The sequence below is a fragment of the Strigops habroptila genome, chromosome 3 (assembly GCF_004027225.2).
Source record: "Strigops habroptila isolate Jane chromosome 3, bStrHab1.2.pri, whole genome shotgun sequence".
NCBI lineage: Eukaryota > Metazoa > Chordata > Aves > Psittaciformes > Psittacidae > Strigops > Strigops habroptila.
In genome coordinates, this window is record NC_044279.2 from 1006267 (window position 1) to 1020735 (window position 14469).

A 14469-nucleotide genomic window follows, 5' to 3' on the forward strand; every position below is an offset into this window, starting at 1 on the left:
CTTTTCCCAGAGAAGCTGTGGCTGCCCCATCCCTGGCAGTGTTCAAGGCCAGGTTGGACACAGGGGCTTGGAGCAACCTGCTCTAGTGGAAGGTGTCCCTGCCCGGGGCAGGGGTTGGAGCTGGAGGAGCTTTAAGGTCCCCTCAACCCAAACCAGGCTGGGGTTCTGTGATTAAATAAAGGCCTTTCAACTTCTGTCTTTTACTCTCTGCTGTCCAGTGTAACAGCAAGTTCGTGGAGGTGGAAGGAAGGTTCCTGCAGCCCAACACCTCCCTCTCTGCAGCAGCTCTGCCTTAGCCCAACATGCTGCAGGCAGCAGTGACCTCTGCTGTCCCCCTCTGCTGGTGCACATCCAGCTCCCCAGGAAAAGCCAAGATTCCCAAACCGTGGGGAGCAGAGGCATCGTGGAAAGCTCTCACGGGGGTTCCTGAGCCAGGTGGCTGAGTAAAACCAGGCAAAGGCGTCTGCTCAGGAGAGATCGTGGAGTCTTTCCAGTCTCTCCAAGAACAGGGAATGATGCTCAGCTCTGAGCTCATATTCCCTGGATCAAAACAGAACGAGGGCAGGGAAGAGTAACACCAAAGGAGCAGCAGAGCCTCTTCCTTCCACACAAACAGCCGAACACACACAGCATGTTCTGTGAAAGCTCTGCCAGTACTTTTGTCCATCAGCTTTGCCTCCACATCAAATTCCTGCACTAGGGAACAAGCACACGGGCAGAGGAAACCCCAAAGGGTATCTCTGGTTTCTCCCTTGGGAGCCTGCTCTTCCCTGCCCGCTAGCAGAGGGTTCCTGCTCAAGACAGGAGGGATGAAACTCACCTTCCACAGCTCCTGGTCCTCAAAGCCCACCAAACCCTCATCACAGAAGACAAACACTCACCAGCACCTCAAAGAGGAGTGACAGCAACTTGCTGTTTGCCATGAAGGTGCTGTCCAGGACCCCCAGGTTGAACCAGCTCCCCAAGCACCTGAAGATCTTGATGAGCATCTTCTCATCGTTGCCTGCTTTCTCCACACACGTCATCTGCAGCAGGACAAGGAGGGACTGGTGAGGAACCCAACAGGTAATTCCACAAGCAATGTAACACCTAACTCTTGGAAAGCCATCCTGGAGTGTCCACAGTTAGCAGCTAGAACTTGGCCATGAATCCTGGCAAGGCACAGAGGGCTTGGGACAGTCAGGAGAGACCCCTCCAAAAGGCACAAACAAAGTGGGTCGGGGCAATTCCAAGCACAAACACAGGCTGGGAAGAGGATGGATGGAGCAGCCCTGAGGAGAGAGACTTGGCTGCCCCATCCCTGGCAGTGTTCAAGGCCAGGTTGGACACAGGGGCTTGGAGCAACCTGCTCCAGTGGAAAGTGTCCCTGCCCGTGGCAGGGGTTGGAACTGGGGGAGCTTTAAGGTCCCTTTAACCCAAACCTGTCTGGGATTCTACAAGTGTCCTATCAAGCAGCAGTGTTGGACCCAGTGGAGGCAAGAAAAGCACTTTGAGTGTTTTCACTCATTCCCAGGCCATCAGTTTCCTGCAGGATCCTGTCTCAGACCAGTGGAGCACGGACACAAATGAGTTTCCTACATGATACATCCCTAAACTCAATCCCATCTCACTTTATATTCCTCACCACAAAACAACCGCTGCCAAAGATGGGTCCTGAGGGTCAGACGCAGCCCAAAGGCCACCTCGAGGACATGTGAACCATCATTCCTGAAAGGAACCTTTCCCTTGCCAGGCTGAGGGATAGGAAGGAGAGGTGGACAGGCAGGAGCTGGAGAAGGATCCCAGACTCCCTTCTTCCCAGGAGAGAGCCTGGATTAGCCAAGCAATCCTGCCCAGGATATCCTCCTTGCTCAACACTTCAATCCTGAAGGTGGAATATCATACTCCATGGCAGTATCCTATTGTAATACCCCATTTTTTAACTCAAGAAAGGGAATTTAGGATCTAAATCCTATGGAAAAGAATTCATTTGGGGATTTACCACGGCAACTCCCGGCAGAAGCAGAAATCTGAAGAGAAACTCTTATGACAGCACTATGTCCCTTGGTGATCCTCACATCGTCTCTGGAGAGGCTGGGAGCAGCCAGAGCAAGGTGACACTGCCTGTCTCATGGATGTGACAGCCAGGCTTCTCCCACACGTCCCAGAGAGGGGCTGGAGCCTGCTGGGGGGCACGGCACAGGCAGGGATGGCAGGAAGGTGAGAAGGGTTTCGGGAGGGAGCAAGGGCTTGTGCAAAGACAAGCCTAAGGAAAAGGTGGAACTGGGCTCCCCCAAGGGCTGTGCTGGTCACGGCATGGAGCTCTGCCGGGGCAACACAGGGGGAAGAGTCCTCCCAAGAAGGTCTGAGCTGCTTGGAGCAGATGACATGGCTCAGCTGTGTGCCCTGATATGGAGAATGAGAGGAAACGGCCTCAAGTTGAGCAGCGCCAGTGCCTAAAGGGGCTCCAGGAAACCTGGAGAGGGGCTTTGGACAAGGGCCTGGAGGGACAGGCCAAGGGGAATGGCTTTAACCTGCCCGAGGGGAGACTGAGATGAGCTCTGAGGCAGAAGCTCTTCCCTGTGAGGGTGCTGAGGCGCTGGCACAGGGTGCCCAGAGAAGCTGTGGCTGCCCCAGCCATGGCAGTGTTCAAGGCCAGGTTGGACACAGGGGCTTGGAGCAACCTGCTCTAGTGGAAGGTGTCCCTGCCCGTGGCAGGGGTTGGAGCTGGAGGAGCTTTAAGCTCCCTTCAACACAAACCATCCCATGATCCCAAAGACCATGGTTCTTCCCATCTTCAACAGCTACAACTCAAGGAATACTGAGCAGGAGGGTAGGGAGGTGGCTGGAACAGGCAGAGTGACCACAGACCCACGGGTGCAGGGCAGCCAAGCACGGGAAGACGGGGCTGCAGAGCTGCTGCTGAGATGCTGCAATGAAACACCCCAAACCCTGAGTCCATCTGGAGCCCGGTGACATTCGCCAGTTGCTCAGTGGAATCACAGGCTCGTGACATGCTGCTGAGGGGATGTCATCTTTCCTTCTTTAGACAAGCAGCAGGAAAGGGTAGACATTGATGGGAAGCTCTAGGGACTATGGCACATGCTCCATTGGAAGCCTGAGACAGGGTTGGCTGCTCATTTATGGAGCTCAAACAACGCTGAAGAACATGAGAAGGCTCCCTGGCAAGGAAGGAGTTGGCAAGGAGCATTTCTTTTCACTCCATGAAGAGATTCACCTCAATGCTTACTCTCTGCTCCCCAAACTTGCTCTGTTTTGGGGTCCACAACAATCTTGGCCTTTAAGGTCCCTTCCAACATGAACCAGTCTGGGATTCTATGATATATCAAGACACAAGATGTGCAGATCTAGAGGTGATGATGTAGAGATCTACACACACCCCCCCATAACAGGCTGAGGTAATTTCTTGCTTAACCCTCAAACAACCCAAAACTAGCACAGCCTGCACAGGAATCCCAGCCTAGGACCTAAAATCCAGGATGCTAAAGAGCTTTTCCTGAACTTAAAAGCACACGGTGCTGGAAGAGAAGCCTCCACACGTGGTACCACCACTTAGATGAGTGCAGTGCTCACAGGGACAGCCCAGTTGAGAGGATGAGATGGTTATTGAGTTTCCACAACTAGCTCCATTTTCTACCCAATGACAACAAGAACCTGACTCTGATTTTGATCTGCTTGGAACGGAGATAAAATAAACCCAGCTTGGTTCATACATCCAGCCTGGAATAACCTGGATCAGAGCCATGCAGTAGGAGAAGAATGAATGGAGCCTCATCTACAAAAACCACGTAGATGGGGCCCTTAGTGACATCTGGGGAATGGTTGGACTTGATGATCTCAAAGGTCTTCCAACCCAGTTGATTCCATGATTCCAAGAAGCTGGATGAAGCTCTCCAGCAGCTGCCCAGGGCCTTGCTCCCTGCGTGGCCTCCTTACCAGCAGAGAGATGACCGTGCTGGAGTAATAGGCCAGATCCTCTATGATCTCGGTGCGGCGGTTGGCTCCGATGCGCAGGGACCGGCTGTGCACCTCCTCGGGCAGCACCGTCAGGATCTCCAGCAGGAAGGGGAGTGACGTGACATCGTTGCTGTACCTGGAGCAACGGGGAGGGAGGATGGGCTCTGAGGGCAGGCGACAAACAAGGGCTCAAGGCCACGTTGGACACAGGGGCTTGGAGCAACCTGCTCTAGTGGAAGGTGTCCCTGCCCGGGGCAGGAGCTGCAGGAGCTTTAAGGTCCCTTCAACCCAAACCATTCCATGATTGTAGGAAAGAAAAGCTTCCCTATCACGGGGCTCTTTGCTGCTGGAGGCCTTTTTGGTCCATGCAGCTTCACCTCGTCCACATTTACTCAAGGATCAATTTAAAGTTTAATGATATAAAGGATTTACTTACTTTTCCACCAGTGTTTGTACGCAGCCTTTCCAAGAAGCCATCTGCAGGGCAAGATCTGCTATTGCTAAAGCAAGCTGGAAGGAGAAGAGGGAAATGGGTTCAAACTTCAACAGGGAAGATTTAGGTTGGATATAAGGAAGAAATTCCTTGCCATGAGGGTGGGGGGACACTGGAATGGGTTGAATGGAGAAGCTGTGGCTGCCCCATCCCTGGCAGTGTTCAAGGCCAGGTTGGACACAGGGGCTTGGAGCAACCTGCTCTAGTGGAAGGTGTCCCTGCCCGTGGCAGGGGGTTGGAACTGGAGGAGCTTTAAGGTCCTTTCCAACACAAACCATTCCATGATTCCATGATCCTATAAACAAAACCACACATTAGTTGTAGGAACTGATACAATCTGCCCAACAGCTCAGGAGAAAAGGTTCTGTGACCATCAGAGCTCATCATGGGATACTCATCCACATCATCCCTGTGGTGTGCATGATCCCTGTGGAACACCCACCACCCCGATGGGGTGACACTCTTTGCTGGGGCTATTTAAGGCTTGAACAGGCAGCTTTGCCTCAGCCTGTGCAGTGTCAGACAGCCCTGTGCCACAGGGATTTATGGATAATGAGAACGAAGGGATTTCCAAGGACATGCCAGCACCTTGGAAGAAATCCCTCTGGATACCCAGGGCGCTGCTGGGCAGATCAATGGTCTGTCTGCACTGCAGAGCACAAGGAACAGACCAGGAAGAGCTGTGCCTCCTCTCAGCCTCTGCAAACAGCAAACAGGAGGGTAAAGGATTGATTTAACTAAAGGAACTCAATAATGAAGGAATTCCGTGCTGGGAGACACGATGGGGGAGGCTGCAGGCATCAAACTTCCACGCTGGAGGAAAAGCAACCAAGGGTTTTGCCTTAGAATAAGTCAAAGCGACAAGAGCTGGAGGTGGCCACCACCAGCATCAATTCTTCCTCCTCCAAGCTCCTACAGGAATGGTGCTGGCAGGGCTGGGACACCAGCCTGCTCCCAAGGGCAAGTCAGGATGAGCCCTCGCTGTCTCATGCGCCCTCTGCTCAGCACCTACCTGGGTTACGATGACCGGTGACAGGTCTTTCAAGTTCTGGATGTGGGACAGCAGCGAGTCCCGCAGGGAAGCGTGGGAATCCGTGGGGAGCTCGTAGAAGGAAGTTTGGATCTTCATCTTCATGGTCTGCGCCGCGAAGTAGCAGGATTCCACATCCTGATGGATCTGCAGCAGCTGGTCGGAGATCTCCCAGGCGTGGACCTGCAGGAAGCACAGCCAGTGAGTGACACCCAAATCCCCTTTGGGAATGATGAGGAAAACACATCCTCTTCCCAAAATCCTCCCCTGATTCTCACCAGCAGAGTCCATCCGTGTTGCCATCACACCTCAAGTGGTGGGAGGTGGTTAAGGAAGGTGCTGGGGCTGTGACACCCACCCAAGGAGCTGAAGGAGCTCCCAACACCAGTGTTGGTGCTCATGGCCTCAGTTACAAGCCCTTCAGGAGAGCAGCTTAGAGAGTGATCTGATGTGAAGTGAAGAGCATGGAGAGGTGGGTTTTGGGCTAAAGTAGACAATAGTTGAGCCTATTACACAGCAACAGAAGCAGAAAGAGTCCAGCAAGGGAGAAATGGGAAAAGGATGGGATAAAAACCTCTGCAGGTCACAATGATGGCATGTAATTGCAGAATTGAGGCCAAGAGCACAGGCTGGCACTGGAGATGCTGCAGCACACCATGGATGTGCCAAAGAGCCTGGAGGAGAGCCAGCGGTGAGGGACATCAGCATCTGCCAGGCCTGGCGCGAGACCGAAGGCACCAGAAGCTACAAGGAGAGCACTGGGTGAGCCACAGGACCCATGGGAGAGCCTGTGCCACCCTCACCTCACCAGGATGGGGTCAACATCACAGCCCAGGCTCCGTCAGAGCTGCTGAAGCACCTCCTGCATAGGGTTTGGTGGGAAAACAAAGCCAGGAAAGCTTGGCAGGGCCACCAAGTGCCACCAGACCCCACCACTGCTGCAGCACATCAGCGTGGCTTAGGAAGAAAGGCTTGGATTGGGGGTCTCCCGTTGAGGAATGAGACCTTCACAGGACTGAGATGATCCAATGAAATCCTCTTCCTTTCCCAAAACATCTGCAACATCCCAGCTCTGGAAAGATCATTTGGGTTTTCCTTCAAGATTAAGGTTTTATTTTTCCACAAGGCTTGAAATTTCTGTGCTTAGCAAAGCTTGGACTACTCAATGCACACCATGTGTGCAACCAACACTGAGCACCTCGGCCCTTACTCAGACCTGCACCCAAAAACTGCTACACACAGCCAGGAGCACCCAGAAGGAACAGGGTGACCACGTCCAACACTCATCAGGCTGGTTTCTATCACTATAACCACTGTGAAAATCATGGAATCCCAACTGGTTTGGGTTGAAGGGAGCTTAAAGCTCCTCCAGCTCCAACCCCTGCCCCGGGCAGGGACACCTTCCACTAGAGCAGGTTGCTCCAAGCCCCTGTGTCCAACCTGGCCTTGAACACTGCCAGGGATGGGGCAGCCACAGCTTCTCTGGGCACCCTGTGCCAGCGCCTCAGCACCCTCACAGGGAAGAGCTTCTGCCTCAGAGCTCATCTCAATCTCCCCTCTGGCAGGTTCAAGCCATTCCCCTTGGCCTGCCCCTACTTTCAGTAGGTGCTCACCAAGCTTTGAAGCCCACAGTGGTCAAGGGGAGCATCTTTCCGGAGCTGCCTCCTTCCAGACACGCTCCTTCCCTTTGACCCTTCTTGCCCAGCTGCCTCTGTGCCCAGGGGCTGCCAAATGAGCTTTCTCCAGTAACTCCAGCTATTACCAGATGGTCTTTAAGGTCCCTTCCAACCCAAACCATTCTGTGGTTCTATGGCTCGTGGGTTGGCTCATGCACCTTCAGGCAGCTCCAGCGATGATTCCCTGGACTGCAAATCAATATATAGGGAATATATAGGGAAACTAACTAAAAATTAAGAAGTATTTAGCAAGAAGGGACCTTTATGGCAGCAGAACAGGTAAGAAACACCTTAAAGATACGTTAGGAAGTCAAGAAACTCTTGGTCTTTGACCGCAGCTATCAACCACCCAACACATCTTGCCATTGACCACAGAGCAGCCAAATCTTCAACAGATTTCATGTCATTTGGGGAATCTTTCTCTGGGCAGGTGCCCACAAAGTGTTTCCAAGATGTTGGATGAAGAATGAGCTGAGATTCTAGTGTTGACCAATGGAGCACTAGAAAAAGAGAGTTGAGAACACCCTCCAGTGGAAGACGATGTCCTATGGCCAAAGGATTGCACGAGGAGAATCTTCACCAACCTCCTCAGGTCTTGTGGGTGATGATTGAACAAAACTCACCTTCCTGCTAAGAAGATATGAGTATTATGGGGTGGCAGAGGCTCTTCTGCAAGCCTACAATCCAGCTTGTCTTGGAAGGTTGGAAACTAAAGGCTCATTCCTTGTTTCCACCTAGGAACGCTCAGCTCCAGATGGATTTCTAGAGATCCATGAGGATGAACCAAGCAGCCTGGTGACAACATCCCCTTCCCAACCACAGGGGGTGACACTCACAAGGACCTTCTCAACTATTGGGTCAAACTAAAGCAGTCTTGGCTTTCCATCCAAATTATGTCTCATTTTGGTGGCCCAACACCTCCAACATCCTACCACAGAGACCCTGCCAGAGCAAAGGTGCTCACCTGCAGAGTGTTGTACTTGGGGGTCAACACCAATCCTGTTATGAACAGCTCAGGCATGACGCTACTACTACTTTACAAAAGGGTTTTTACCTAAAACTGAGGCTGTTCTTCACTCGGAAGCAAAAATGCTCTTGCAAAGATGTAGTGAAGCTTCCATGGAGGAAGGAGCTGCTCTTCCCACCTCTATGTGTGAGTCCCTGGGCTCCAAGCTCACCTTCCTCCAGCCCCATGGGATCTACCTGCACACGGGCTTGCTCACAAGTGTAACATTTGCTTTTCCCATCGATCCAGCTCTTCTCTGGGCTTCAAAACTCACTTTTCCTGTAAGAATTGAGCAATGAAGAAACAAGCATAAAGCAGGGAGACAGCCCAAGGCCTGTCACTGAGCTCTGAAGAGCATCACCCAAAGAGCTCTGCCCAGCACCCAGAGGCAGACAAACCCCAAAGCCCTACACTGAAGAGCAGAACATCTGCAGCTTCACACGTACTAGTGGATGAAACAGGAGTTGGGGATTGATGCAGCTGAAACACGAAGAGACCAAGATGGAAACAAGGGGCCCAGGGACCTTCTCCACCCAAAGACCAACCATCCTCACAGCTTTCATTTCAGCTTTACCAAAGGGGTTGATGAGGATCCATCATTCAGAGAGGATCTGTGGTGTGAGAGCTCCAGAAATGATACTTGAGAACATTGGGCAGAAGAATTAATGTGGTTTCAGCTTTTTAGTGCTCACTTTCTGCAGCTCCATCACTTCTCTGCAAGGATTCCAGCCTCCCACCATCCCAAAGCTTGTCCACAACAGCAGCCACGTGCCCCCAACACCAAGGCTGCTCTTCAGAGCTCATCCAAGCTCTCACACAAACACAGTCGTGATGGAAGAACCTTGATGCAAAGAGCCTCAGCCCTGGAGATGGGTGGAAATGGAGCTGGTAAGATCACAGTGATGGAATGGTTTGGGTTGGAAGGGACCTCAAAGCTCCTCCAGCTCCAACCCCTGCCACGGGCAGGGACACCTTCCGCTAGAGCAGGTTGCTCCAAGCCCCTGTGTCCAACCTGGCCTTGAGCACTGCCAGGGATGGGGCAGCCACAGCTTCTCTGGGCACCCTGTGCCAGCGCCTCAGCACCCTCACAGGGAAGAGCTTCTGCCTCAGAGCTCACCTGAGGCTGGAACCCATCAGTGGCTCTCAGAGCTAAGCAACGTTGTCTTTTCTACTCAAAAGAAGATGCAGTGTTTGAGGGACACAAGGGTTTTGGGTAGGAGGACGCATGTACCAGCCCTGGTGCAGAGCCACCTCCTCAGCTCCAGTCCCTTCCACGACAAATAAGTCTTCCTGGAGAAACCAACCTGGGAAAAGGAGCATCCAGCCCATTCCATCCCAACTAGTGGAAGAGTTCCTCACGGAACAGATCTTCCAGCTTTATGGAAGCTGAAGCCAGAGGAGCTCCTCAGGCAGCCTCAGATGTTACGGAGCATCTTTAGACCAAGGCTGGTTTGAGCCATAAAGCCACGGAAACAGGAGGCTGCCTGCTTGAGAGGCAGCCACCAAGTGTTCTTCTACTAACAAAGAGCTCTCTGTCTCCATTCCTCGGCCAAGCAGCATCTCCAAGATGTCCAAGGTCATGATTCCCAAGCCAAGGCAGCTGCAAACCCTCCAGCTACTGAGCAGCCTCTCCCCTGGGTCCCAGAGAGGCTTCTGAAGGACGGTTCTGATGGACATCACTGCATTGAGCTCCTGCTTGAGGCAAAGGAAGAGCCTTCAAAGACAAGTCTCCTGCTCAACAAGACTCTGAAGATGACCTGAGAGGGCCAGTCAAGGAAGACATCTTCCACCCGAGAGCCAGGTCTGTTACAGATGGCAGCTTGTGTGCTGGAGATGTGGTGGCACCACGAGGCTGCTTTGGTCATGGATTCCAGCCCTGGAATATCCCTCCTTTTCCACACAAGTGGAAAGGGAAGAACGGGCCTATTCGACACCAGACGAAGAGATGGACACCACAACCTCACAAAGATGAAGTGTGAGCTGTAGGTGCTGTAAGAATCAAGAGCTTCCAGCCCAAAAGGAACACTTTGTGGTGGACCTTTGGGTAAAGCCTTGCTGTGGAGGCAGCAACTTCCACCAACTGGTTTAACTTTATTCCTTCCCCCCCCAAATTCCCCTTCCTTGGAAGGATTCAAGTGCTTCCACGGGCAAGCTTCACCATGGAGGATCTATGTTGGAGCCAGGAAGACTCTGAGAAGACAACAGAGAAACCTAAACCTCGGAGTCACAGAACAGCTCAGGAGGCCCCATGAGCCTGTTCCTCCACACACCAAGGTCCCCTGCAAGCAGCCCTGCCTCCAGAGCATCACTGCTCCTCCAACGTGGCATCACCCATGAACTGGCTGTGCTGGATCTGTCCCATCATCCAGGTGATTCCCAAGGACATCCAGCAGTATCCACACCACTATGGATCCCTGAGGAATGCCACTTGGCTGGACTTCAGGCCGGTGATCACTGCTGTTTGAGCCCGACCACCAGCTCCATCTCTCTGGCTCCTGTAGGACACTGTGTTGGAAGTCCTGTTAGACACCAAGGAACAGGACACCCACTGCTCTCCCCATCCACCACATCAACCAGCTTATCCTAGGAGGCTCCTTGGTCGGTCAGGAAACGTATCTTCTCCAATGCTAGGCCAGAAGACACATCATCCTCCCTCCCACAGCCTTTTCTACCCGTTGCTTTTGGCATGAGCAGCTCATGGAATGATGCTCTGACACTTGGGCTGCTTCTGGATGTGCCCAAATGGACTTCCAGACATCCTGCCACAGCTTTAAGGTCCCTTCCAACCCAAACCACTCTGTGACTCTATGAGCAGACAAGCCCAGACCTGCAGGATAAAGCTGCTGAGATGCAGCTTCACCTTAACTTCACCCCACACCCCTCAGTTAAAGTCCAAGGGATGTTCTACCACAGCCAAGGGGTCCTCGTACCCCACAGATCCCACTTACCACGGGGTTAAACCCACGAGTGCCACCACCATGGGGCCACAATTACCACCACAAGCTGCTTCAGGAGGTCACTGCAGAACCCACAGTGTCACCTCTTCTGGCCTTGAGCAGGTCCCATGTGTTATCTGTCTGGATGGTTACGTTATCAAAGTGCTCCTGAAAGCTGGAATACGCTCAGTGAAGAGGAGTTGAAACGAGCAGGATGAAACCAGGTGATGTCCCAGAGCACCCAAAGGTCTGGGAAATCACTGGAATTAATCCTAATCCTGAAAGGATAAGGCCAGATCAGCACAAATAACAACTGAGAAGCAGAAATGCTGTTAAGCTGGAGTCAAACTAAGTCACTGCTTGAGTTTAACCACCCTGGGACATCCAACAGAGTGAGTCCAAGCAGGGAAGAGATTCCTGAAGGCACTTCTCTTGAGGAGTGATGTTCCTCTCTGAAAAGCAAAGGGATCCCCTTGGTTTTCCAGCACAAGAACCACATCAGGGCACCCCTGGTTTATATTAAAAACACCCTGGATGACACAGAGAAGAAACCACAATGGAGCAAAACCAACCCCAAGACCTGCCATGGCCACACAGATCCCATCCTTATGGGTGCTCAGGGGGTTGAAAGTCCTCAGTACTCCCAGCTCTGAATTGCACCCAAACCATGAATTGCAGCATCTGAACCCCCTTGTGCTCTCGGGTCAGAGCCCTTGTGCTGCTCTTGGTGCCCTCAGGCAGCAAACAGGCAGCACCCGCTGCTGCCAGCACAGATTTGGGTTGTTTCTGGGACAAAAAGAGCCTCAGAAATAATAATTTCCCTCTTTTTTAACCCAAATGAGATCCGTGTGTGGGTACAACCACATCCTGCAGTGCTCACACCCACCAAAGAACCACCATGGGCTTGGACCCGCCAGCAGGCCCCTCCGTGGGACCCAAATTCCCCCCAAGTGCTTTCCAAATGGCAAAGCCCCTTCCCAAGAGGATAAAGCAAGGGAAGCAGCTGCCTAAATCCACACAGACACAAGCGATGGGTTTCCAAACAAGCGCTGCTGCAAACTCTGGTGGTATCAGGATGGAACAGGAGGAAATCAGGAAGGAAAAAAGGGAATAAAACATGAGTTTGTGGTAGGAAAAGACCCACCAGCCCATGGGAGAGACGATGGAGCTCCAGGAAATGTGTGTGGGAAGCACAGAGGGGAAATATCCCATTGGGATGAAGAGCCCAGTGGGGAGGAAAGGAAGGAAAAGGGTTTGTGAGGAAGAGCAGAGGGGGAAAACTGCCCCAGGGTGGGACAGGCCGGGCACAGGGAGCGATGCACCAGCAGGAACTATGGCCTTTGGAGAGGAGAAGCGAAGCCACCTCCAGGTGACAGCCTGAAGGGAGCAAATCTGCTTCCACCAGGATGATGTGAGGCCCCAAACCAGAGATTAGCTCCCAAATTCAGGCTCTTCGGGGTGAAGTTCGGGGTGAAGGAGCTCGCTGTGTGTCACACACAGAGTCCAGAGAGCAGGAATGGGGCTTTGGATCCACCACTGATACATTAGATCCCAAATTCAGGCTCTTTAGAGTGAAGTTTGGGGTGAAAGAGCTCGCTGTGTGTCACACAGAGACTCCAGAGAGCAGGAATGGGGCTCTGGATCCACCACTGATACATTAACTCCTAAATTCAGGCTCTTCGGGTGAAGTCTGGGGTGAAGGAGCTCGCTGTGTGTCACACACAGACTCCAGAGAGCAGGAATGGGGCTTTGGATCCATCACTGACACATTAGCTCCCAGGTTTCGGCTCTTTGGGGTGAAGTTTGGGGTGACAGATCCCAACATATGCCACGTACAGACTCCAGAGAGCAGGAATGAGGCTTTGCATCCACCACTGATACATTAACTCCCAAATTTAGGCTCTTTAGGGTGAAGTTTGGGGTGAAGGAGCTCGCTGTGTGTCACACACAGACTCCAGAGAGCAGCAATGGGGCTCTGGATCCACCACTGACCCCTCCATTGCCTTTGGGACAGGCGGGACACGGTCAGGACGACCCCACATCCCCCCCCAGCCCCCCCCCGGCACCATTTCCACCCCCCGAGCCCCGCGAGGGCTCATCCCAACCCCTCCTCCCGCCACTCCCGTTCTTGGGAAGCAAACCCCGACCCAAGGAGGGTCCCGGGGGGGGGGGGGGGTACCCCCAAACCCGCGTTACCCCCAGAACCACCCCACACACACACACGGAGCCCGGGCCGGGCCCCGCCGCGGGGATGGAGCCGGGGGGGGGGGACCGCCCGGTGCCCGGCTCCCCGCTCCGCCGCCGGGCCTCACCGATCGCTGGAGCTCTCCCAGCCAGCAGCTCGCCCGCTCCTTGCCGCTGGGGTCGGGGTCGTGGTAGAGCGCCTGCACGGCCTGGTACACGACCTGCAGCCCCGGCTTCCCGCCGCCCTCCATGGCCGCGGCCGCGTCCCCTCAGCGCCGCCCGCCGCCCGCCGCCATGTCCGGGCCCCGCGCTCCGGTACCGGGCCGGGCCGGTGCACCCGCGCAGCGCGGCCCCCTCCGGAAACACGCGGACGCTTCCTTCCGTTCCGCTGCGATCCGTTCCCCTTCCTCCCGCTCCGGCCTTTCCTTTCCGCTTCCTCCCGGTACCGCTCGGTACCGTCACGGTCCAACCCGGGGCGGTGCATCCCGGCACGGTCCAACCCCTCGCCCGTAAACCGCCGGCCCCGCCCGCACCGGCCCCGCCGGGCTGCCCGGGGTGCGTTGCTCAAAGCGGTCCGGGCGGGCGCGGCCACACGCGGAAGGAGCCCGCGGGCACCCCGCAATGTGCCGCCGGTGCCGGGGGGCTCCGGGCACACGATGGGCCCGGTACCGGAGCTGTAACACCCCCCCCCCCCGGACCGTGAGCCCGGTCCCGGTGCTCCGGACCGGCCACCACAGTGCACATAGACCGGGCGGGGGGGGTCCCACCGCTCCCCCCAGCCCCATTGACCCGTCCCATGGGGTCCTGTCGGGGTCCCATCGCCCCCCCCAGCCCCGTCACCGCGTCCCATAAGGGTCCCGCACCCCCCAGTCCTGTTACTCCATCCCACGGCACCCCTCAGTCCTGTCCCCCCGTGCAGCCGGGGTCCCGCTGCCCGCAGCCCCATCTCCCCGCCCCATGGAGGTCTCGCTGCCCCCTGGTCCCGTTGATCCATCCCAGCAGCACTCCCTGGTCCCATCACCCACCCCCCCCACCCCCCCCCCCCCAGTCCCATTACCCTGTTCCGCTGCCCCGAGCCCCATCACCCCATCCCATTGGGACCCCACTGACCCCCCAGTCCTGTCACTCTGTGCAACCGGGGTCCCATTGCCCCCCCAGTCCCGTTACTCCATCCCAGCAGGGCCCCA

The 14469-nt window shown here is 54.7% G+C and overlaps 1 protein-coding gene and 1 long non-coding RNA gene across 3 annotated transcripts in view; one reads left to right on the top strand and one right to left on the bottom strand.

The window, feature by feature from the left end:
- The window catches only part of TNPO3 (transportin 3), a 26948-nt gene extending 13255 nt beyond the window's left edge, over window positions 1-13693 (bottom strand). Inside the window, exons 1-5 of one of the 2 annotated variants that reach the window (XM_030478140.1) lie at window positions 13411-13693; window positions 5463-5663; window positions 4394-4467; window positions 3937-4093; window positions 882-1025 (exon numbers count right to left, since the gene is read on the bottom strand). In XM_030478140.1, coding sequence (XP_030334000.1) covers window positions 882-1025; window positions 3937-4093; window positions 4394-4467; window positions 5463-5663; window positions 13411-13533 — 699 coding nt within the window. In that variant the 5' untranslated portion in view covers window positions 13534-13693. The remainder of the gene's footprint in view (window positions 1-881; window positions 1026-3936; window positions 4094-4393; window positions 4468-5462; window positions 5664-13410) is intronic. The other variant, XM_030478139.1, reaches the window with a different exon arrangement.
- Window positions 1340-9517, top strand: LOC115604756. The gene is made up of 3 exons (XR_003990401.1): window positions 1340-1441; window positions 3040-3045; window positions 9506-9517. It is a non-coding gene; the product is annotated as an uncharacterized LOC115604756 (long non-coding RNA).
- Window positions 13694-14469: the final 776 nt, after the last annotated feature.